Raw genomic sequence first — 23419 nt, forward strand, 5'->3', positions numbered from 1 at the left:
TACTCAGTCAGCATTGTTTACTGACTGTATCTCTACTACCTGACCTAGACGACAACCGACAACTCCAGGTAACCATCTCCAAGACAACCCCCATCTCCGCTGCACACCTGGGAGGCTCCATCACAATCCCCTGTCTGGTGTCCCTGTCCCCTGGGCCCCCCTCATCCTCCACGCCCACAATCCCACCCCGGGTCAAGTGGAGCGTGTTGCATGAGGGGGAGCAGGAGGAGACAGAGATCCTGGTGGCGCGGGGTCAAAGGGTGAAGGTCAACGAGGCCTACAGAGAACGAGCTTCCCTGGTCAACTTTGCAGACTCGCCCGAGGACCTCTCCCTGTGGTTGGGTGAGCTGCGCTCAAGCGACACGGGGCACTACCGCTGCGAGGTGCAGCAGGGCCTGGACGATGCCAGTGACTTCACACAGATCAAGGTCAAAGGTAACAGAGGGAGAGGGATTTTTAAGGTTGTAGGAGTCATTGTGAATTTTTGTGAGTTTTTTTATTTGTCAAACAGCTTAATATTGTTTCTTCCAGTTTTTACCACATATTGTGTATTTGAGCCTGTCCATATTTCTCTGTGCGTCTATGTTTGTGTTTGTGCACATGCGTGTGCATGTAGGTGTGGTCTTCCACTACAGACACGCCTCTGGCCGCTATGCGTTTTCGTTCAGTGAGGCCCAGAGGGCGTGCGAGGGCATTGGGGCACACATCGCTACTCCCGACCAGCTTTTGGCAGCCTATTACGATGGCTATGAGCAGTGTGACGCCGGCTGGCTCGCTGACCAATCTGTCAGGTAAACCCCAGTATCCACAACATGACCTATAATACAAAGACACATTTCTTAAAGGTGCTAGACATTGTTTTGACTACCTGAGTTATTAACGGGAAAGTGCTGAGGTGCCAAGGTTATAGAGTGATGACCGACAGCAGTGAGCTAATTCACACATCTAATAGGCTACTGGGGTTTTGAATTTGGCCCACTGTGTGGTATGTAATACTACAGTGCCTTGCAAAAGTATTCATCCCCCTTGCCGTTTTTCCTATTTTGTTGCATTACAACCTGTAATTTAAATGGATTTTTATTTGGATTTCATGTAATGGACATACATAAAACAGTCCAAATTGCTGAAGTGAAATGTAAAAAAATAACTTGTTTCAAAAAATTATAAAAAATAAATAACGGAAAAGTGGTGCGTGCATATGTATTCACCACCTTTGCTATGAAGCCCCTAAATAAGATTTGGTGCAACCAATTACCTTCAGAAGTCACATAATTAGTTAAATTGAGTCCACCTGTGTGCAATCTAAGTGTCACATGATATGTCACATGATCTCAGTATATATACACCTGTTCTGAAAGGCCCCAGAGTCTGCAACACCACTAAGCAAGGGGCACCACCAAGCAAGTGGCACAATGAAGACCAAGGAGCTCTCCAAACAGGTCAGGGACAAAAATGTGGAGAAGTACAGATCAGGTTTGGGTTATAAAAAATATCAGAAACTTTGAACATCCCATGGAGCACCATTGAATCCATTATTAACAAATAGACAAACCTGCCAAGAGAGGGCCGCCCACCAAAACTCACAGACCAGGCAAGGAGGGCATTAATCAGAGAGGCAACAAAGAGATCAAAGATAACCCTGAAGGAGCTGCAAAGCTCCACAGCGGAGTTTGGAGTATCTGTCCATAGGGCCACTTTAAGCCGTACACTCCACAGAGCTGGGCTTTACGGAAGATTGGCCAGAAAAGAGCCATTGCTTAAAGAACAAAAGAACGCCAAAAGGCATGTGGGAGACTCCCCAAACATATGGAAGAAGGTACTCTGGTAAGATGAGACTAAAATTGAGCTTTTTGGCCATCAAGGAAAACGCTATGTCTGGCGCAAACCCAACACCTCTCATCACCCCGAGAACACCATCCCCACAGTGAAGCATGGTGGTGGCAGCATCATGCTGTGGGGATGTTTGTCATCGGCAGGGACTGGGAAACTGGTCAGAATTGAAGGAATGATGGATGGCGCTAAATACAGGGAAATTCTTGAGGGAAACCTGTTTCTGTCTTCCAGTGATTTGAGACTGGGACGGAGGTTCACCTTCCAGCAGGACAATGACCCTAAGCATACTGCTAAAGCAACACTTGAGTGGTTTAAGGGGAAACATTTAAATGTCTTGGAATGGCCTAGTCAAAGCCCAGACCTCAATCCAATTGAGAATATGTGGTATGACTTAAAGATTGCTGTACACCAGTGGAACCCATCCAACTTGAAGGAGCTGGAGCAGTTTTGCCTTGAAGAATGGGCGGAAATCCCAGTGGCTAGATGTGCCACGCTTATAGAGACATACCCCAAGAGACTTTCAGCTGGAATTGCTGCAAAAGGTGGCTCTACAAAGTATTGACTTTCGGGGGGTGAATAGTTATGCACGCTCAAGTTTTCTGTTTTTTTGTCTTATTTCTTGTTTGTTTCACAATAAAAAATATTTTGCATCTTCAAAGTGGTAGGCATGTTGTGTAAATCATTTTTAAAAAAACATTTTAGTCATTTAGCAGACACTCTTATCCAGAGCGACTTACAGTTAGTGAGTGTATACATTTTTCATACAAATGATGCAAACCCCCCAAAAATCCATTTAAATTCCAGGTTGTAAGGCAACAAAATAGGAAAAATGCCAAGGGGGGTGAATACTTAAGCAAGCCACTGTATTTCATGCACCAGCTGTTGCCCTTTTCTGGCAGAATGTGTGTTGACCTGATGGCAGCTGAATCAGTCTCCTCGTACTCACTCTAGTCCTGGTGTTAAATATGCTAGATTTCCTCATGTGTATTGTCATGGCTTACATGTGTAAGATAGGGACTGCATTTGGTCCATGTTCCCAACACACACACACAATTCCTGCTAACAGATTAGACAACAATGACTGAGGCCCCTCACCTATCAGTTAGTTTTTACAATGTTTTCTATTCACAGGAAATACAAATATTTTCAGTTCTTGCACCTATTCCGCAGATATCCAATCCAAGTTCCCCGGGAAGGTTGCTATGGTGACATGGATGGCCGCCCGGGAGTGAGGAACTATGGGACGCTGGAATCAGAGGAGCTGTTTGATGTGTATTGTTATGTGGAGCATATTGATGGTAAAAAACAACAACTTGTGAATAGCTTATCGTAAAAAGCAGTGTGAATAGTGACAGTGTGAATAGCTCCCTGTAAAAAAGGATGTACATGTGATTCTACAGAGCAATAACGTTTGTTTGTAAGTTTGTGACATTGCATCAAAAATCATAATGGACAAAATATTAAGGACACCTGCTCCTTCCATGAAATAGACTGACCAGGTGAATATAGGTGAAAGCTATGATCCCTTATTGATATCACTTGTTAAATCCACTTCAATCAGTGTAGATGAAGGGAAGGAGGCAGGTTAAAGAAGGATTTTTAAGCCTTGAGACAATTGAGATATGGATTGTGTATGTGTGCCATTCAGAGGGTGAATGGGCAAGACAAAAGATTTAAGTGCCTTTGAATGGGGTATGTTAGTAGGTGCCAGGCGCACCATTTTGAGTGTGTCAAGAACTCAAACTGCTGCTGTTTTTTTTCCACGCTCAACAGTTTCCCCTGTGCATCAAGAATGGTCCACCACCCAAAGGACATCCAGCTAACTTGACACAACTGTGGGAATCATTGGAGTCAACATGGGCCAGCATCCCTGTGGAACGCTTTCAACACCTTGTAGAGTCCATGCCCTGACGAATTGAGTCTGTTCTGAGGGCAAAAGGGGGGTGCAACTCAATATTAGGAAAGTGTTTTGTTTACTCAGTGTAGTCTATGTAATTTTGCCAATTCAGATGCTTTTTCATTATATGTTATGATAAGTTGCGTCAATTCAAATCTGGTATTGGAACAAAAAGAGGTCAATACACGTCTTCTAAAATAGACTAGTATTTTAATTAATGCAAAACACTTCAATGGTAAATATGATGTTCGTATATACGGGTCCACTGAAAAACCACACAGGGCAGTCAGAGAACTGGTCCATTGTTATGAGTTCTTCTTTAAATACTCTGACAGAGATAGTTCCCGCTCCCTGCTGGCCTATCAGAGTAGAGACTGAGCGTGGTTTAGACTTACTCAGCCTATTGTTGGCGCACAGGCTGGTCCCAGGCGCTTCACTGTTGCCAGGCATTAATTGTTATCTCCACAACTTGTCCCGAGTCAGCACCCATAGACACAGTTTCCCTGTACTTTCCCACCCTAACTATACTCTTTGTACCTACGTCCTTGGACGGTTCAACAAAGAGGCAGTGTGTGTGTATGTGAGAAACACAAGTCTGTCTCATCCTACTCCTTAACATTCCTCACATTAATCACAGCTTGTTAGGTTAAACAATCTATATCAGTACAGCACAAACCTTTTATGTTTAATCATTAATGCTTTCTTATTAAGCTAACAGCACATCTAAAATATAAGATAATAATTTCCCACAGTTATCATGTGTTCTGAAGGCACTCTATCAAATTACTGTGTTAGGTCTCCTTAAAAGGATAGTTCACCCAAATTACAAAATGACATATTGGTTTCCTTACCCTGCAAACAGTCTATGAACAAGGTATGACAGCAATCCATGCTTTGATTTAGATTCCCTGGTACTGTTTCCACATGCTAACGTTTTAGCATTTAGCCTTTGTGGCACCATTCAAGCATTGGGACCGATATTAGCATTTTTCACGCATAATGTTCAAATTATCTATAAATGACTTTGTGAGCTTCACAATTTTAGATACTTTCGGATTATTTGGACATGATGTGCAAAAAATGCTAATATCGGTCCCATTTCTTGAATGGGATTTGTGCCACAAATGCTAAAACGTTAGGATGTGGTAACAGTGCCAAGGAAACTAAACTAAAGCATGGATTGCTGTCATACCTTGACCATAGACTACTTACAGGGCAAGGAAACCAATATATCATTTTGTAATTTGGGTGAACTATCCCTTTAAGTTACAGGCGTGGACGGTTTTTAGCTAGTGGGCAGAGTACACAATTTAGATCAGTCAGATCATTAGTATTTAAACAGCATACACTTTAGACATTGACAGTACTTTCCCTCCAAGGACAGGTACAATACATTTTTAACATTCAAAGTCAATTTCCCAACCAAGGTCTCATTCGCTCATGTGTTCAGCCTTTTGTATTCTTCCAGATACTGCAGGGAAATGAAGGATCTAGGACAAGCGTTTGGAATCTAATTCCCATTAGGAGTCTAACACATGACACTTTTTGTGTAGGGGAGGTATTCCATGGCTCTGCCCCTCAGCAGCTGTCATTGGACGAGGCTCGGGCTTACTGCGAGAAGGAAGGGGCAGAGCTGGCTACCACAGGGCAGCTGTACATGGCGTGGAGCAAGGGTTTGGACCGCTGCAACCCTGGCTGGCTGTCTGATGGCAGTGTGCGCTACCCCATCATCATCCCTAGGGAGCACTGTGGTGGGCCTCAGGCAGGGGTCAAGACCCTGTATCGCTACAGCAACCAGACAGGCTTCCCTGAATCATCCAGCCGTCATGATGTTTACTGTTTCAGAGGTCTGAGTCTTGTACTGGACTAATTAATTGTAAAATAGATAATATAGGTTTTATTATTGCAAGAGATTTGTCGGATTGCATGCTTCCATGGATTCTGTTGTGGTGTTATGCAGATAATGCGTTTGTGTAATGAATGGAGATAAAACTATCTCCCTGAGTCTCCTGTCTACCCCCTGTTCTTCTCAGGTACTGGGAATCCTCACACTGATGCCCCCATGGACTACATGGCCACTGAGCCAGAGGACATCGGACAAGATATTGTCATTCTTATGGAGCCTGCTGAGGAGCTCCGTCTGAGCCAGGATCCGGAGCAAGTGGAGCGAGAGGCCCAGAGTGTCCTGGAATCCCTCCCCGTCTTCCAGTCAGCTCCTGCTCGGGAGGACCTGGAGGGGACTCCCCCTACTGCCCTGTCAAGCACAGAGGTCCCCCTCACCCATACAGCCTCCACCCAGGACCTCCTCCAGCCCTTTGATGAGACTTCACTTCCTGTAGAAGAAAACTACCACTCCCAACATGCTACTTCACTATCCAGCACCATCAGTGAGCCAGACTCTCTCCACGAAGGAGACTATGACTCCCAGAATTCAACTTCACTACCCAGCACCTCCAGTGAGCCAGAATCCCTACACGAAAGAGACTATCATTCCCAGAATTCTAGTTCAATACCCAGCACCTCCAGTGAGCCAGACTCCCTCCACGAAGGAGACTATCACTCCCAGAATTCTAGTTCACTACCCAACACCTCCAGTGAGCCAGACTCCCTCCACGAAGGAGACTATCACTCCCAGAATTCTAGTTCAATACCCAACACCTCCAGTGAGCCAGACTCCCTCCACAAAGGAGACTATCACTCCCAGCATTCTACTTCACTACCCAGCACCTCCAGTGAGCCAGACTCCCTCCACGAAGGAGACTATCACTCCGAGAATTCTAGTTCACTACCCAACACCTCCAGTGAGCCAGACTCCCTCCACGAACGAGACTATCACTCCCTTCATTCTACTTCACTACCCAGCACCTCTAGCGTGCTAGACTCCCTCCACGAAGGCAACTCCAGTCTCTACCAGCCCGTGCTGGAAACAACCCCAGAATTCCCAGAGCTGTCCTACGAGCCACACAGACATTACCAGCCGATGCCAGAGATGAACCCGGAGGAACCTGACTACCAACAGTCAGGATCTTCCAAGCACTTTCAGCCGATGCCAGAGACCAACCTTGAGTTGGATCAAGTGGAAGCCAACTACAGCACAACAGGAGGTAACCAGAGTCATCGGGAGAATACAAAAGAGACTACCACAATGGCCTTTGACCCCATAGAGAATGCTACCGAGGCACGTGAACCTACCGCAGAGAGAAGACACAAAGAGGTGATCGTGGGAGAGCCTGAGGAGACATCCATCTTGACCAAGTCCCCGGGAGAGCTTGATCCCCGCCCAGCCTGGTCTACCCTCTCCCCCCATGCAAAGGCAACCTCAGTGTGGTCGCCCCTGGATGGATCTGGAGATGTGTCCCAAGGTATGGCCAATGTGGGAGCCAATTCCTCAAGTACTTAGGGCTATAACTTTATGATACATGGCATGATGTTACTCCTAACTCTATTTACTTTGTCATTGTAGAGCTGTGTAGAACTTGATAATCATGCAACAAAAATGTTTATTGTACCTTCTTTACAGAGATAGAACTAGGTGTCCATCAGGGAATCCACACAGGCAGATCCACCAGCATCCCCAGTGAGGAGCAGACAGGGGTTACGCATTCAAGCAGCATCTCATCTGGACTGGATCATTCTGAGGAGCTGGGACTGGATGTATACTCCACCGTAGGCCATCCACAAGTAACCTCCCATGGAACTTCCTCCGCTAGGCCGGAAGGCAGCACCAGTCTAGATTTTGAGGGTATCATCAATCCAGAGAGATTGGTACCTTCAGAAGAAGTGGAGCTGGCACCAGTGGAGTCTGATGATGAGCACCTGGGGTCTGGAGAGGGCATAGCCACTAACGAGTCTCCAGACCTCTCCACCATCTCCCAGCTGCCTGTCGAGTTTACCACTATGGGCTATCAAACAACAATCATGTCCAGAATAGAGATGGATCCCACAACCACGGGCCCTGAAGAAGACGGAAGTGGACATGAGCCAGGCACTGATGAACCATCCCTGGGAGAAAAAGTTACCGTCTTCCCCCTTGAGTCGCAAACATCCAGCTGGGATCTGCACCGCACCACCTCTGCACCCCAAGAGTCTCAGGACGACCTTGAATACAGCGGGGAACCCCCTTCCACCTCTTCCCAGACAGAGCTTCCAGACTCCTCAGCAGAACCTGATCTGTTTGGGTCAGACTCCTTGTCCACCTCAAGTACGGATCCCACCGCTGCCACCATGTCCACATCCACCATGTACACATCCACAGAGTGGGCCACACAGACCTGGAGCCCCACCACCTCCACCACACAAGGTCCCCCAGAAACATCTAAGAGGGTGATGGCTCTAATGCCCCCCGTGGATCAGGGCCGGTTGGATCTGGAATTCGGCCTCACCCAGCCACCCACCCTGCTCATCTTGCCCAATGAGAGGGTTGCCGTGGGCAGTGCCAGGAAGATTTCAGGTAACACTCGAGCCACCCTAACCAGCCTAACCGCCCTCCTCTTGCTGCTCAGCACGGTGATGCACTAAACCCCGGTCACTCCCACCCCAAGCTGCCTTGCTCTATTTTCTGCAAACCACCACCCTCCCAACGGCTCCTCTTCTTCTGTCTCACTGTTTGTCTCAGCAGCCCACTCACCCTCCTTCCCCTCCCTCCCCCATAAAGAGCACCCTGCTTCTTGTGATCCCCAAGAATTGAGATTTGACAGATATATGGGACAACTCCCTTTTACCATTTGTCAAGCAAACCAGTCTTGCTGTGCATCATGTTTTTCTCAGAGATTGACTTCTGTGAAGTACTGTATTGCCCGGACACACCATTTCTGTGAAAGAGAATTGCAATGCTTGTTTGTCTCCTCCTATTCTTCCTGCAAGACTGATGTCCAACTTGCAACTTCACCATCTTGAATGTTTCAGCATTCAAACAGTCAATTTCCTCTTACCAGGGGCCCATATTAATTTGAGCACAATTCCAAGAGACAAAAAAACAGTGTTATTCAACCGGACAAATATTTGTCCTTGCATTGTAACGCCACTAACTCTGAATGTAACAGCACTGATTCCCAAATGCAACACCACTGACATGTTATTGGTAAAGATTACAGATATTACTGATTTAATAGAGGGACAGTATCCGAATTAGAAAACATCAGCACCTTTTTAAACTAACTCCGCAGCTATTGAGTTAGTCTATAGTAGATTGTATAGCACAGAATGTCACTTTTATAACCACAATAATGGAATGTTTCTTGTAGATATGTAAATTACATCTATCAGAATATTTGTAATTTGGGGTGCAAATGTCTGTAACGCGATCAATCTCCCAGTGTAACAGGACATACCATTTGAAGAATGACAATGACCTCCTAGATGGCAGTCTGATCATAGTTTCTTCCAAAAATGTTAAACATTTGTAATGAGTAAGAGTTGCTAAATGCAAAATGGAAACTATTGAGGCTGGTTTATTGTTTGACGCTAAAGTGACATCAGTGTGGCATGTTTAGTGCCATGTCATCTAATCTAAAATGGGTCTTTGCAGATTGTGATTGTATAGATGGAGAGTCAGAACCAGCATCTCACAAGCACAGCTAACAGCATGGGTTGATCTTTAAACATGTGTGTGTTCTCCTCTAAGGAATTAACTCATACAGGATGGCACAATCCATAAAACCATTAAGCAAACAGACCATAAACCAGCCTGTTGGATAACTTGCACAGAATTGTATAAAATGCTACATTGTCCATCTCATTTTAGTAAATGTGCTTTTACACAGAGACATAACCATTAAAGGTGAAAATCGAAATGAGAGGACATGGCCTTTATTTTTCGGTTTACTTTCCACTTACGAAAAAGTACGCTACAAAATACTGCGTCCAAAATAATACCGTATTTTTTTACTGCAGTACTATTGCAGTGTAACTACAGTTATTCTGCTATTACTGCTACCAAAATACCACAGTCGACTGCAGTTACTGCACTTTTATTGCAGTTTCAAAACTGCAATCTTTTTTTGTAAGAGTTTCACTGGTGCATTACTTTCCTGACAGATTAGGTAGAAGTTGCCCTAACCACTGACACAGCATCTGATATTTTTTTATGGCCCAATGGATAAAATAGGGGGTAGGGTAATCAGATCCTACAATTGCAGTTAAGGACAATTTCTACCTCAAGCTTTCCCGACACAGGTGACGCCAGACACAGGCCTTGTGAGTGAGTTGTATCAACACAATATGTGAACTTTGGTGCCATCTACTGGCTAATTGCATGTTCATCAAAAGGAAAGGAAAATGGGTAGGTATTCTTGTCTGATAGGTGTGTGCTCCATCCAGTCTGACACAAGAGGCTATGTGATACATTCAATTAGATTATTTTTGGTGTTCTTATATTGGTGTTTGGACACATTTTCATACCAAATGGTCTGAGGTCTAAGTCTCACTCTCTCACTTCTGGTTCCAGCCCAGGTTACATTTACAGTAGATTTCAGAAATACCACTATAAGGTATGAGGCATCCATAATGTGTCATAGTTCATTTTTACAATTATCAGCAAACTTAACACTGTACTTTGGTAATATGTTCCGGACCAAAATATAACTATATCTACACAGAGATACATGCAAAATGTATACCCGATGGAAAACATAATGAGAGGTTAATTCTAGGTAATCAATCGCAGATAAAGACAGTACTACAAATTCCCTAATTATTACAACACTGAAATCATCATCATAATTGTAGGTGATAGAAATGGCTTACTCATCCTCGCCAGAAGAGGGCGGAATTACCCTGAGAGTTAATAATTACTTGACCTGGGGAATAGTGGGGGAATCGTTCAAGGTTACCGTGATATCTTCAGCGAACATGACAAGGACTATGGTCAAACTGAGTTAATGGAGCATTATTCGGGCAGGAGATAAAGCACCTTATTCTGCAGCCTTACAGACCTTTACCAACCTTGCTTTTTCTCCTCTGTCTTCAACTATTTTATCATCATACTCATATTTTAACCACTTTGTTCTCTTTATCCTCTTTGCTGCATCTGCTTTCTACACACTAGGCTATAATTGTATGATATTATCATTCTGTTATTTGTACTACAGTACAACTTTATTATTTACTATTAGTATTACAACATTATTAGACATACTGCATATGGTTATCAGAGCTGGCAGGACTGGCCTCTTGCTGTGTTTCAGTTGCCTGTCTGGAGGACCCCTGTGCCAACGGCGGCACCTGCGTTGAGATGGGCGGGAGCACCAAATGCCTCTGTTTGCCCAGCTATGGAGGTGACCTCTGTCAGACAGGTGAGCTCCTCATTCGGCTGTTACAGTACTTCCATAATTGAGTGCTATTAAGCAGTGTTATAATCCACCAGATGGCAGAATACTGTAGTAATGCACCACCACATTCAGTAAAAATACTTTTGGATTTGTATGTGCTGAAGCAGAAGAAGTCAGGCTCCGATGAGTGGAGCCACGTACCAGTCATCTTCACAATAAAGAAGTAAAAACATATATGCGGCCAAAACATAAACAATTAAGTAACAGGTCCTTCATTTTTTTGTTATTTTGTGTTATTATAAGGTAAGACAGTTCTACTAGTCTAGTTTTGTAGTACTCGTCTATTAATAACTAGTCTAGTAGTACTGTTAATAGCTCAAAATCAATAAAACAGAAATCTTACACACTGTGGCTTTAAGAGCCTATCAAACTCAAAGACCCACCTTGTTCAAAGAGGACAAAACCTTGCTTTTGGAACCATTGTCCCCTTCAGTTCAGTCTGACGCAGCGTTTTCTTTGAGACCTGCTTGCTATGCCACTGTGTCCCTGTCACACAGATTTAGGGATGAGAACATAGAAATCGAAAGCAGGTGAGATGAGAAGTGTTCTTTAGATGGATGAACCTCATGGATCCATATGCTCAGTTAATCAGGGAAACTGTCTTTGTGGGTTAGAATCATCTAGTTACAGAGTAAGGCAAGGATTCAATCAAAGGCCATTTTCCTGACATTCGTGGAGATCAAATTCATGTCAACACTTTGAAGGTCGGCTCAAGCTTAAACAATTTCCTTCAAAAGTCAAGTGCATTGCATTTGTCGACAATGCATGATTGAATCCCAGCCAAGGTCTTTAAGGTAGTTTCGTTTGGATCACCTCATTGTTTTTCATCAATACCAACCCTTCTCTCTCTTTCTTGTTGAATGGTCAGAAAAGCTCAACAAATCTTACCTTTCCCTCTTTATCATTCAAATTAAATAATTACATCTAGTAAATCCCTCCCTCCCTCCCTCCCTCTCATTCTGTCTCTTAGATCTGGAGCAGTGTGAGGTGGGCTGGCAGAAGTTCCATGGGAACTGCTACAAGCACTTCAACCAGCGGCTGAGCTGGGAGGTGGCGGAGCAGCACTGTCGCATGGTGGGGGGCCACCTGGCATCAATCATGACCCCTGAGGAGCAGGACTTCATTAACAGTACGCTGGGAGTAGTGACAGCGAGCCACCAAACTTCATACTCCACCTTTTCTCTTTCACTGATAGGCTACTTTACTGCACATTAATACATTGGAAATACAGTAGCTAGCTCTCAAGGGTTTATGTGTGCTATTTATTAGCATAGGAACGACAAATGTCATGCCATTGACCCTGATGTGCGTAAGTGCTACATGCTAATAGTAATCTGGGTGATTAAAGAGGTAGTTCACCAAAATTACATAATAAGTTATAAGCACACTTACCTTTAACCTGAGTGACAGACTGTGTACTCAGCCACTGTCACCAACTGCTGACATTATAAAAAAAACAATGGAAGTAATGGGGGCAGCTTTAGCATGTTCTACATTATGTGGCCATATTACCTCCAAGTAACTTCAAACCCAGTCATTTGGCAATACAAACCCTGGCAGAGTTGTTGATATTCGCAGTGGAAGCACAAAGACAAAGGTCTACTGTATAACTTGTTAGAGAAGTGATAGGCCTACTACTTGAAAAGCAAATAAAATGTATTTTTCTATTCGCAGATAACTATAAGGAGTATCAGTGGACTGGATTGAACGACAAGACCATCGAGGGGGATTTCCACTGGTCCGATGGTAACCCATTGGTGAGTCCAGACAGATTTGTTTAACATAGAAAAAGTACTGGGTCAAAACCTGTCCACATGATGACATGCAGCTACACAGACACAAGAACACATGACACAAGACATTAGCTCCCATGCTTATACACTACTACAGCTCTGTGTCTCTCACCTTGTCTTCACAGCTCTATGAGAACTGGTACAGGGGCCAGCCTGACAGTTACTTCCTGTCTGGAGAGGACTGTGTGGTGATGGTATGGCATGATGCTGGGCGCTGGAGTGACGTGCCCTGCAACTACCACCTGGCCTACACCTGCAAGAAAGACACCTGTGAGTAATGGATATTATGTTACTATAAACAAGCACCGATCTACCAGTTCCTTTACATACTGTACCTGTAACTACCTCTGTGCAATAGATTATATTGATGTAACTTAGGTATATAGAAGCAGTAGTAGATGTTTAATGCACACATTCAATACAGTCCCAAACTATTGTAATGCCCGAAACTTAGCTGTGTTGAATGTGTACATAGGACAAATAATCTTTCAACTTTTCATTAAAATTATTTTTGAATATAGAAGACATTATCACCTACAGTCTTTGTAACTCCTCCCACAGCTTCATGTGGACCTCCCCCCAAAGTCCGGAACGCATCTGCGTTTGGCAAAATTCGCCAGAGGTACGAGACAGACGCGGTTGTGCGCTACTACTGTGCCCAGGGCTTCCAGCAGAGACAAAACCCTCTGGTCAAGTGCCTGCCAGGAGGCAAGTGGGAGGAGCCCCAGATCCTCTGCATCCCTGGTATGAACAGTTCTATGACCCGCCCACCTATCGCTAATTCATGACCATGTTCCATTACATTTCTAATATTGCTAAATATGACCCAAGAGCAGTTATTGAGATACAGTTAATCTCTCGTGATGGACTGTCAGCAAGAATCTGCCTCACTAATGAAGTACTGAAGAATCATCTTTTGAAGAATTAAGGAGATGCTTAAGATTGGAGACCGAGATTTCAACCTAAACATTAGTTGTTGTTCTGTAGTGGGGAGTTGCTGAATCTGCTTTAGCTCTGGAGGATAAGATATATCATTGGGTTCAAGGCCGGGATTCAATCAAAGTCGCGTTGTCGACAAGCACACTGCACTTGACATTTAAAGGTAGTTTACACTTGAGCCAACATTCGCAGCGTTTACTGTGAATGCAATCTAAACGACTGTCAGGGAATTGCCTGTAGAAGGCGCAATGTCGACTGTGTTGTGCCCTTGTCGAAATGTGCCTTTCATTGAGTCCCATCCTAAGTCAAGGCAATGCCACAGCAGCAGGCAAAGACAACCCAGAACACTAGCATCTAAATCAGACGGTGTCCTCACTCTGGAGATTATGTGGGAGGAACAAGATAGACGTATGAAAGTGATGTACGTATGACATTGCCTTTTTATCCAACAGATTTGTCAGAAGTCTTTATTTTCAACTTTGTGCTGGGGGTTTCCTTTCAGGGGCAGGAAGCACAGCACAGACAGTAGGAGTAACATCACCAACCACAGGAAGCCAGGAGCTGGCTGAAGAGGAATCACAAACAACAAAGGAACCGCTTCAATACCGGGACATCAAGTGGAACATTTAAATTCCATACCATGTCCCAGTACACTTCAAGAGTTTCCTTTCCTCATAGACCAGAGATCTGAAATGGCTGAACAGGTGAAGGCAATAGGGTGATCTTGAAGGAAAGGAGACAAGGAAAGAGTACTGGGTTGAAGGAAAGGAGACAAGGAAAGAGTACTGGGACACAGGGTCAGTCAGGCATAACCTCTTACTTTCCTTCTCTCCTCCCAAATGCACATCGATCTGAATCTGTTGTTGGGATAGCCTGGGCGTGAGGGTCTCTTGTAGCCCTACATAGGATGCCATGAATTGCAATGGTGTCCTAGAACGCTAGAATGCGGAACCCGGAACATATTCCGTGAAAAGACCTTAGGCTTTCCGAAAATCCTATCACTGAGGCATATCTATAATCAGTAACTCCTTGTCCGGATTGTATAATGTGTGGATATCTGTAAATAAACTTTTCTCCAAACCGGCACCTAACTCCAGCTGTGGTAGATAGATAGTGGAAGGATATGCGGTAGCTCGTCTTGAGCGCTGTCTATCACAGGTGAAGTCTGGTGCCGGTCTGGTGCCGGTTTGATTCAGACGGTTTCTTTAAAGATATCCACACATTGGACAATCCAGAAGGATGGACAAGGAGTTACGTATTGTAGATGTGCCTTCAGTAAAATGATATTTGGAAACAGGTAAGCCTATGGACTTTTCGGGCTCCACATTGTAGTTATCTAGGATGCCATTGCATTCAATGTGCGGCGTCATATGTAGGGCAAGGTCTCTTGCTGGTTTTAAACAGGCCTCAGCACACTAACGGTGTTCAGTGGTCTCATCTGCATAATTTATCATGTTAGTTCTCAATCATTGCTTATTGACTATTATTGGCAAATCAACTTTATAAATTCACCCATAATATTTTCAACAACAGCTGGTCTGTTTGCAATTCCATTCATATTCCATCAGCTAAGGATTACCTGGGGTTTGTTCAGGAGGGTGCAACGTTACAGAACGCTCAGTTAGAAATGTATTGTGTAGAATAGATATGATTGCCCAGCCTGACCTCAGAGTCATACAAAATATACTTTTGTATTTCTGAGCACCTCCAAGAGGTATGATCCCTACAGTCTAGCAATCCAAAGGTGGCATGTTCGAATCGCGTCGGGGATATCTGTAGCATTTTAGCTAACCTTTCCCCTAACCCTTATTCTAAAGTTAACCCAATTCACCTGCTATGTAAATTTACCTAACCTTTGTCATTTTAGTTCTCCTAATCTTTGTTGTTTGTTCCCCTAACCGCCAACTTAAATTGTCCCTGTAATTCTCCTTTGTTGTTACAGTGCAACAAGCAACCTGGTCTCAGACAAAGACCTCCAATACTATATGTCCTCCAAGACATATGATAAGTTACATCATCCAATTTGTATGCTATTGTACGACCGGGTAAGACGTATGATACTGTACGTCCTCTAATTCATATGATATTGTACGACCACTATTTGATTTATAATGTATCGTAACGTATAATACTAAATTGAGTGTCACATATTTACGTACAGATTAATACCAATTGCCCTGAGACCATGTTGGTATGCCTGTAGACTTGGGAACGACTGTAGTTCTATTAGTAATAGTTCTACCGGCAATGTTTTGAACCTTTCATCTTATTGAGTACACTGCAGGACAGGTGAGTCATTATAGGGATGTCTGGTTGAGTGTTGACTCTGTGATCCAACTCAACCTGTCCCACGTCACTACCCATATGGTCTTTATGAGTCCCCTTCATAAAACTAAAAGGACTGGATAAGTGTACGCAATATGGTGGGAACTCCACCAAGCCTACCAGAGCGCTAGGTGTGGCTATTACCACATTGCTGATACCAATCCAAATCTTTCAGATCCACGAAGTGACTTAACAAAGTCTTTGGAATAGAAGCAATGGTTGGTTTGGAATCCCTGTGCTCTTAGGAACCCATATCAACTCTTGAACTCAGCATTATTTCCATCTCAACCATTTCACAACCATAAGCCGCCTTAAACTTTTGTCATCAACAGACTTTATATGAAAAATGGTGCTAACTCCCTTGCTTATTATACCTACATGAAGTACGTTTTATTTTTTAAATCATTAAGAATCAAAATGGCACGTTTGTGCAGCAGGATGTAAAAAAATAAAACAACTCCAAACAAAGCTTGTTTATAAAGTCAATTCCATTATCGAAGTAGGATTTACATTTCACACAGTGGTCAGAATTATTTTGGGGTGAAAAAGACTAGGGTGAGTGAGTAGCATGCAAAATATTTTACCATGGTGACAATGCCATTACAGTACTTATCAAATATTTTACCATGGTGACAATGCCATTACAGTACTTATCAAATATTTTGATTTTGTCTAAAGTATGGTTTAATTACTGTCCACTCTTCCCTCTGATAGATGCCCTACATTTTACTGACACAGTTCTATGAAAATCTTTATGTTGTAATAAAGTTTTTTTTTTAGAATAAAGCAAGAAATTAATGAGTATTAACCACACAGCCATTATCAGAAATGTTATTTGTTTGTTCTTTATTTGTTTCTGTTTTTATAGGCATCTTTTACAGTAATACTGTTCCTTTATAAACCAATACAATTTGAACGTTTCTGTGACTGTTTGTGTACCTATTTAGTTGGTGTGGACAATCAACAGTTGAGATTGAGTCAGAGGTTCAGGTGCAATTTTAATTTAATTTAATTTAACAGTCCAGGTGATGATGAAAACTGTATCCAGAGGTTGTATCCCCCCAATTTATTTTTTTAGAAATGCCTATAAACTCATGCATCTGCGTACTATATATGGCACTGACAGAGCTAAAGTAACAGTGTGTTACCTAGACAAGCTGCTCTCCCATAATGAGGATAATCGGTATCCCAAAAAAATCGTCCTGACACAGTGCAGATTTTAGCATGCACAGTGCGTTCGGAAAGTATTCAGACTCCTTGGCTTTTTCTACATTTTGTTACGTTACAGCCTTATTCTAAAAAATTGATTTAATTGTTTCCACCCCCCCCATTAATCTACACACAATACCCCATAATGACAAAGCAAAAACAGGTTTTTAGAAAAATTTTCAAATGTATAAACAAATAAAACAGAAATATCACATTTACTTAAGTATTCAGAACCTTTACTCAGTACTTTGTTGAAGCACCTTTGGCAGCGATTACAGCCTTGAGTCTTCTTGGGTATGATGCTACAAGCTTGGCACACATGTATTTGGGGAGTTTCTCCCATTATTCTCTGCAGATCCTCTCAAGCTCTGTCAGGTTGGATAGGGAGCGTTGCTGCACAGCTATTTTCAGGTCTCTCCAGAGATGTTCAATCAGGTTCAAGTCTGGGCTCTGGCCGGGCCACTCAATGACATTCAGAGACTTGTCCTGAAGCCACTCCTGCGTTGTCTTGGCTGTGTGCTTAGGGTCGTTGTCCTGTTGGAAGGTGAACCTTCGCCCTAGTCTGAGGTCCTGAGCGATCTGGAGCAGGTTTTCATCAAGGATCTCTGTGTACTTTGTTCCGTTCATCTTTCCCTCGATCCTGACTAGTCTCCCAGTCCCTGCCGCTGAAAAACATCCCCACAGCATGATGCTGCCACCACCATGCTTCACCGCAGGGATGGTGCCAAGTTTCCTCCAGATGTGATGCTTGGCATTCAGGCCAAAGAATTCAATCTTGGTTTCATCAGACCAGAATCTTGTTTCTCATGGTCTGAGAGTCCTTTAGATGCCTTTTGGCAAACTCCAAGCGGGCTGTCATGTGCCTTTTACTGAGGAGGGGCTTCCGTCTGGCCACTCTACCATAAAGGCCTGATTGGTGGAGTGCTGCAGAGATGGTTGTCCTTCTGGAAGGTTCTCCCATCTCCACGGAAGAACTCTGGAGCTCTGTCAGAGTGACCATCGGGTTCAGCTTACTCCCTGACCAAGGCACTTCTCCCTTGATTGCTCAGTTTGGCATGGCGGCCAGCTCTAGGAAGAGTCTTGGTGGTTCCAAAATTCTTCCATTTAAGAATGATGGAGGCCACTGTGTTCTTGGGGACCTTCAATGCTGCAGACATTTTTTGGTACCCTTCCCCAGATCTGTGCCTCTACACCTGGCTATCAGCGGAGCCGTGTCTGGCAGTGAAACAGTTCATTCAGCCTCATTTACTGCCTTTTCAAAAACCATAGCTGACATGGCTGATGTCACGGATTCTGCCGAGACTGCTCCTCCTCCTGGTTCGGGCAGGCTTCGGCGTTCGCCATCCCCGGAGTACTAGCTGCCACCGCTCTATGTTTCGTAGTGTGATTGCTTTTGTCTGTCTTTTACACCTGTGTCCATTTGTGTGTTGATTACTTGTCTTATAAGTTCCTTGTTTTGCATTAGTCTGATTGTGTGTTGTTATTTTCTGCCTGTCGTGCAGAGCTGCGTGTCTGCACTCTGTCTATGTTTGGGATTATTGTTTACGCGTGTTTGCGTAATTGCCTTGCCTCCGTCTGTTTTCGAGGTCGTGTTTTGTTTGTTGCTCTTTGGACTATTAAAGTATTTTGGACGTATCCTCTGTGTCCTGCGCCTGACTCCTCCACCACATCCACATCGGAACTACTGACAGAACAACACACCTAAACTATGGAGTCAGCAGGAACAGCGGCGGCACCCGAATCCCTGGAAGACCGGATCAGCTACCAAGACACCATGATCCGGCAACTTGGGGCCGCCATGGACGAGGTGTCCAACACTCTGCGCCGGTTGGTGACTCGAGAGGTGCCCACGCACTCTTACACCATCCCATCACCAACGGCCAGTCCTCCTCTCTCAGCACCGGAACCCAGTGGCATTCGGCTCTCGCTCCCGAGGGCATATGACGGTTCTGCAGCCGGGTGTCAGGGATTCCTCCTGCAGGTGGAACTCTACCTGGCCACCATACACCCGGCGCCCTCGGGATACGGAGCGTCTCCGCCCTCATCTCCTGTCTATCCGGCAAGGCGTTGGAGTGGGCCAACGCCGAATGGAGGGGAATAGACGCCGCTACCATCACCTACGCGGAGTTCTCCCGCCGCTTCAGGGCTGTCTTCGATCATCCACCTGAGGGGAAAGCGGCGGGAGAGCGTCTGTTCCACCTCCGACAGGGGAAGAGGAGCGCACAGGAGTTCGCACTGGAGTTCCGGACGCTAGCGGCGGATGCGGGGTGGAATGAGAGGGCCCTCATCGACCACTACCGGTGTAGCCTACGAGAGGACGTTCGTCGTGAGCTGGCCTGCAGGGACATCAACCTGTTGTTCGACCAGTTGGTGGACATTTCCATCCGTCTAGACACCCTGCTGGCTACCCGCGGACGTCCCGAGTGGGGGTCGTCCATTCCACCCTCCAGCACCTCCGAGCCGATTCCCATGGAGCTCGGGGTGCTGGCGCAAGAGAGAGGAGGAGAGAGAACCCGAGGGGGCCATCCCCTGCACCAACTGTGGTCGTGGAGGACACACCACGGCCAGGTGCTGGGGAGGGTCTCCTGGGAGAGGGGACAACAGGTCACGCACTGGGGAGTCATTTCAGGTGAGTAGGCGCCCCACTTACCCAGAGCTTTCTGTTGGTCACATGAGTATTCCTGTGAGATTTCCACAGGTGGCACCTCATTCCCAGCATAAGGCGCTAGTAGATTCAGGCGCAGCTGGGAACTTTATTGATCGGGCATTTTGTTGTAGGTTAGGAATTCCCCTTCGGCCGGTAGAAGCTCCATTTCCTGTCCACGCCTTAGACAGCCGGCCGTTGGGGTCGGGCCTGATCAGGAGGTCACAGCACCACTGACGATGACGACGCAGGGGGTCATGAGGAGATCATTCAGTTTTATCTGATTGACTCTCCTGCGTACCCCCGTGGTGTTGGGGCTTCCCTGGTTAAGCACCCATGATCCTACCATTGCGTGGCAACAGAGGGCTCTTATGGAGTGGTCTGCCCAGTGTGTAGGGAGATGTCTAGGTGTTTCCGTAGGGGCGACCCTCGGTAGAGAGTCCGAACCAAGTGCCAGCACTGCGCATTCCCCCTGAGTATGAGGACTTAGCACTTGTGTTCAGCAAATCGAGGGGCAACACGGCTACCTCCTCATAGACAGGGGGACTGTGCGATAAATCTCCAAACAGGAGCGGCTCTTCCACGGAGTCGTGTGTATCCCCTGTCTCAAGAGGAGACAGCGGCTATGGAGACTTACATAGCCGAGTCCTTGGCACAGGGATACATACGGTCCTCCACTTCCCCGGTTTCCTCTAGTTTCTTCTTTGTGAAGAAGAAGGACGGGGGATTGCGCCCGTGTATTGATTACCGTAGTCTCAATCAGATCACAGTTAAGTACAGTTACCCACTTCCACTGATTGCGACTATGACGGAATCATTACGCGGAGCGCAGTTCTTCACAAAGTTGGATCTCAGGAGCGCGTACAATCTGGTGCGCATTAGGGAGGGGGGATGAATGGAAAACAGCATTTAGCACCACCTCGGGTCATTACGAGTATCTCGTCATGCCATACGGGTTAATGAATGCTCCTTCAGTCTTCCAATCCTTTGTTGACGAGATTTTCCAGGGACATGCATGGGCAGGGTGTAATAGTGTACATCGACGACATCCTAGTGTACTCTTCTACACGAGCCGAGCATGTAGCCCTGGTGCGCCGAGTGTTGAGAAGACTGTTGGAGCATGACTTGTATGTCAAGGCAGAGAAATGCCTGTTCTTCCAGGAGTCCGTCTCCTTTTTGGGTTATCGGTTGTCCGCGTCTGGTGTGGAGATAGAGGTAGACCGTGTATCGGTCGTGCGTAATTGGCAAACTCCAACCACTGTAAAAGAGGTGCAGCAGTTCTTGGGTTTTGCTAATTACTACCGGAGGTTTATTCAGGGTTTTGGACAAGTTGCAGCTCCCATTACGTCCCTGCTAAAGGGGGGTCCGGTTCGTTGCAGTGGTCGGCTGAGGCGGACAGGGCATTTGTCAAACTGAAGAACCTGTTCACCTCGGCTCCGGTGCTGGCGCATCCGGATCCCTCTTTACCATTCCAAGTAGAGGTAGACGCGTCCGAGACCGGTATTGGGGCAGTCCTGTCACAACGGTCCGGCACGCCACCTAAACTCCGCCCTGTGCGTTCTACTCCAAGAAGCTCAGCTCGGCGGAGCGCAACTATGACGTTGGGGACAGGGAGCTGTTAGCCGTAGTCCAGGCCCTAAAGGTGTGGAGGCATTGGCTTGAGGGGGGCTCAACACCCTTTCCTCATTCTGACTGATCACCGTAACCTGGAGTACATCCGGGCAGCTAGGAGATTGAACCCTCGTCAGGCTAGGTGGAACATGTTCCTAACCCGGTTTGTTTTTAAGATCACATACATCCCAGGGTCCCAGAATGGTAAGGCAGACGCCCTGTCCCGGCGGTATGACACAGAGGAGAGGTCCAACGAGCCCACTTCCATACTGCCGGAGTCTTGTTTGGTGGCTCCGGTGGTATGGGAGGTCGATGCGGAAATCGAGCGGGCACTGCATACCGACCCTACTCCCCCCGAGTGTCCTGTGGGGCGGACGTACGTTCCGCTCGAGGTTCGTGATCATCTTATTTATTGGGCTCATACATCACCCTCCTCTGGACATCCAGGTATTGGCCGGACCGTGCACTGTCTTAGCATGAAATACTGGTGGCCAACGTTAGCTAAGGATGTGAGGGTTTATGTCTCCTCCTGCTCGGTGTGTGCCCAGTGTAAGGCGCCTAGACATTTGCCCAGGGGTAAGTTACATCCCCTGCCCGTTCCACAACGACCATGGTCCCACCTATCGGTGGATTTTGTAACCGACCTACCCCCCTCCCAGGGGAATACCACCATTTTGGTCATTGTGGATCGGTTTTCCAAGGCCTGTCATCTCCTTCCAATGCCGGGTCTCCCTACTGCCCTACAAACCGCTGAGGCCCTATTTACCCATGTGTTCCGGCACTATGGGGTCCCCGAGGATATTGTGTCTGACCGAGGTCCCCAGTTCACCTCCAGAGTTTGGGGGCGTTCATGGAACGATTGGGGTCTCGGTAAGCCTTACCTCGGGTACCACCCAGAGAGCAATGGGCAGGTGGAACGTGTCAACCAGGATGTGGGTAGGTTTTTGAGGTCCTATTGCCGGGACCGGCCGGAGGAGTGGTCTAGGTTCATCCCTGGGCAGAGATGGCCCAGAACTCTCTCCGCCACTCCTCCACCAATTTAACACCTTTCCAGTGTGTTTTAGGTTATCAGCTGGTCCTGGCACCATGGCACGAGAGCCAGATCGAGGCCCCTGCGGTGGACGAGTCGATTCGGCGCTCGGAGGAGACGTGGGACGCTGCCCATGTCCATCTGCGGTGTGCCATCCGTCAACAAAAGGCGAGCGCCGATCGCCACCGCAGTGAGGGACCGGTGTACGCACCGGGAGATCGAGTCTGGCTCTCGACTCGAAACCTGCCCCTCCGCCTGCCCTGCCGGAAGCTGGGTCGGCGGTTTGTGGGGCCCTTCAAAGTCCTGAGAAGATTGAACGAGGTGTGTTACAGGTTACAACTGCCTATAGAGTACAAAAATATTAACCCCTCGTTCCATGTGTCTCTTCTCAGGCCGGTGGTAGCTGGCCCACTCCAAGAAGATGAGATAGGAGAGACCCCTCCGCCCCCTTTGGACATCGAGGGGGCCCCGGCGTACAGGGTCCGGACCATCTTGGACTCGAGGCGCCGGATGAGTGGTCTCCAGTATCTCGTGGAGTGGGAGGGGTACGGTCCGGAGGAACGGTGCTGGGTGCCCAGGAGGGACATCCTCGATCCATCCCTCCTGACTGAGTTCCACCGTGGGCATCCCACGCGCCCGGGTCCGCGTCCTCCTGGCCGTCCCCGAGGCCGGGGTCGGCGCACGGCTGGAGCCGCGCGTCAAGGGGGGGGTACTGTCACGGATTCTGCCGAGACTGCTCCTCCTCCTGGTTCGGGCAGGCTTCGGCGTTCGCCATCCCCGGAGTACTAGCTGCCACCGCTCTATGTTTCG

General features: G+C 46.4%; 1 protein-coding gene across 1 annotated transcript in view; it reads left to right on the plus strand.

The window, feature by feature from the left end:
• LOC121585838 (brevican core protein-like) overlaps positions 1-17031 on the plus strand; it is a 37628-nt gene extending 20597 nt beyond the window's left edge. The window contains exons 3-14 of the mRNA XM_045226462.1: positions 49-435; positions 617-791; positions 3004-3131; positions 5284-5577; positions 5764-7092; positions 7251-8180; positions 10915-11022; positions 12029-12187; positions 12733-12815; positions 12977-13121; positions 13413-13595; positions 14293-17031. Coding sequence (XP_045082397.1) covers positions 49-435; positions 617-791; positions 3004-3131; positions 5284-5577; positions 5764-7092; positions 7251-8180; positions 10915-11022; positions 12029-12187; positions 12733-12815; positions 12977-13121; positions 13413-13595; positions 14293-14420 — 4049 coding nt within the window. The 3' untranslated portion in view covers positions 14421-17031. The remainder of the gene's footprint in view (positions 1-48; positions 436-616; positions 792-3003; positions 3132-5283; positions 5578-5763; positions 7093-7250; positions 8181-10914; positions 11023-12028; positions 12188-12732; positions 12816-12976; positions 13122-13412; positions 13596-14292) is intronic.
• Positions 17032-23419: the final 6388 nt, after the last annotated feature.

Source organism: Coregonus clupeaformis, chromosome 17 (genome assembly GCF_020615455.1).
Source record: "Coregonus clupeaformis isolate EN_2021a chromosome 17, ASM2061545v1, whole genome shotgun sequence".
NCBI classification, from domain to species: Eukaryota; Metazoa; Chordata; class Actinopteri; order Salmoniformes; family Salmonidae; genus Coregonus; species Coregonus clupeaformis.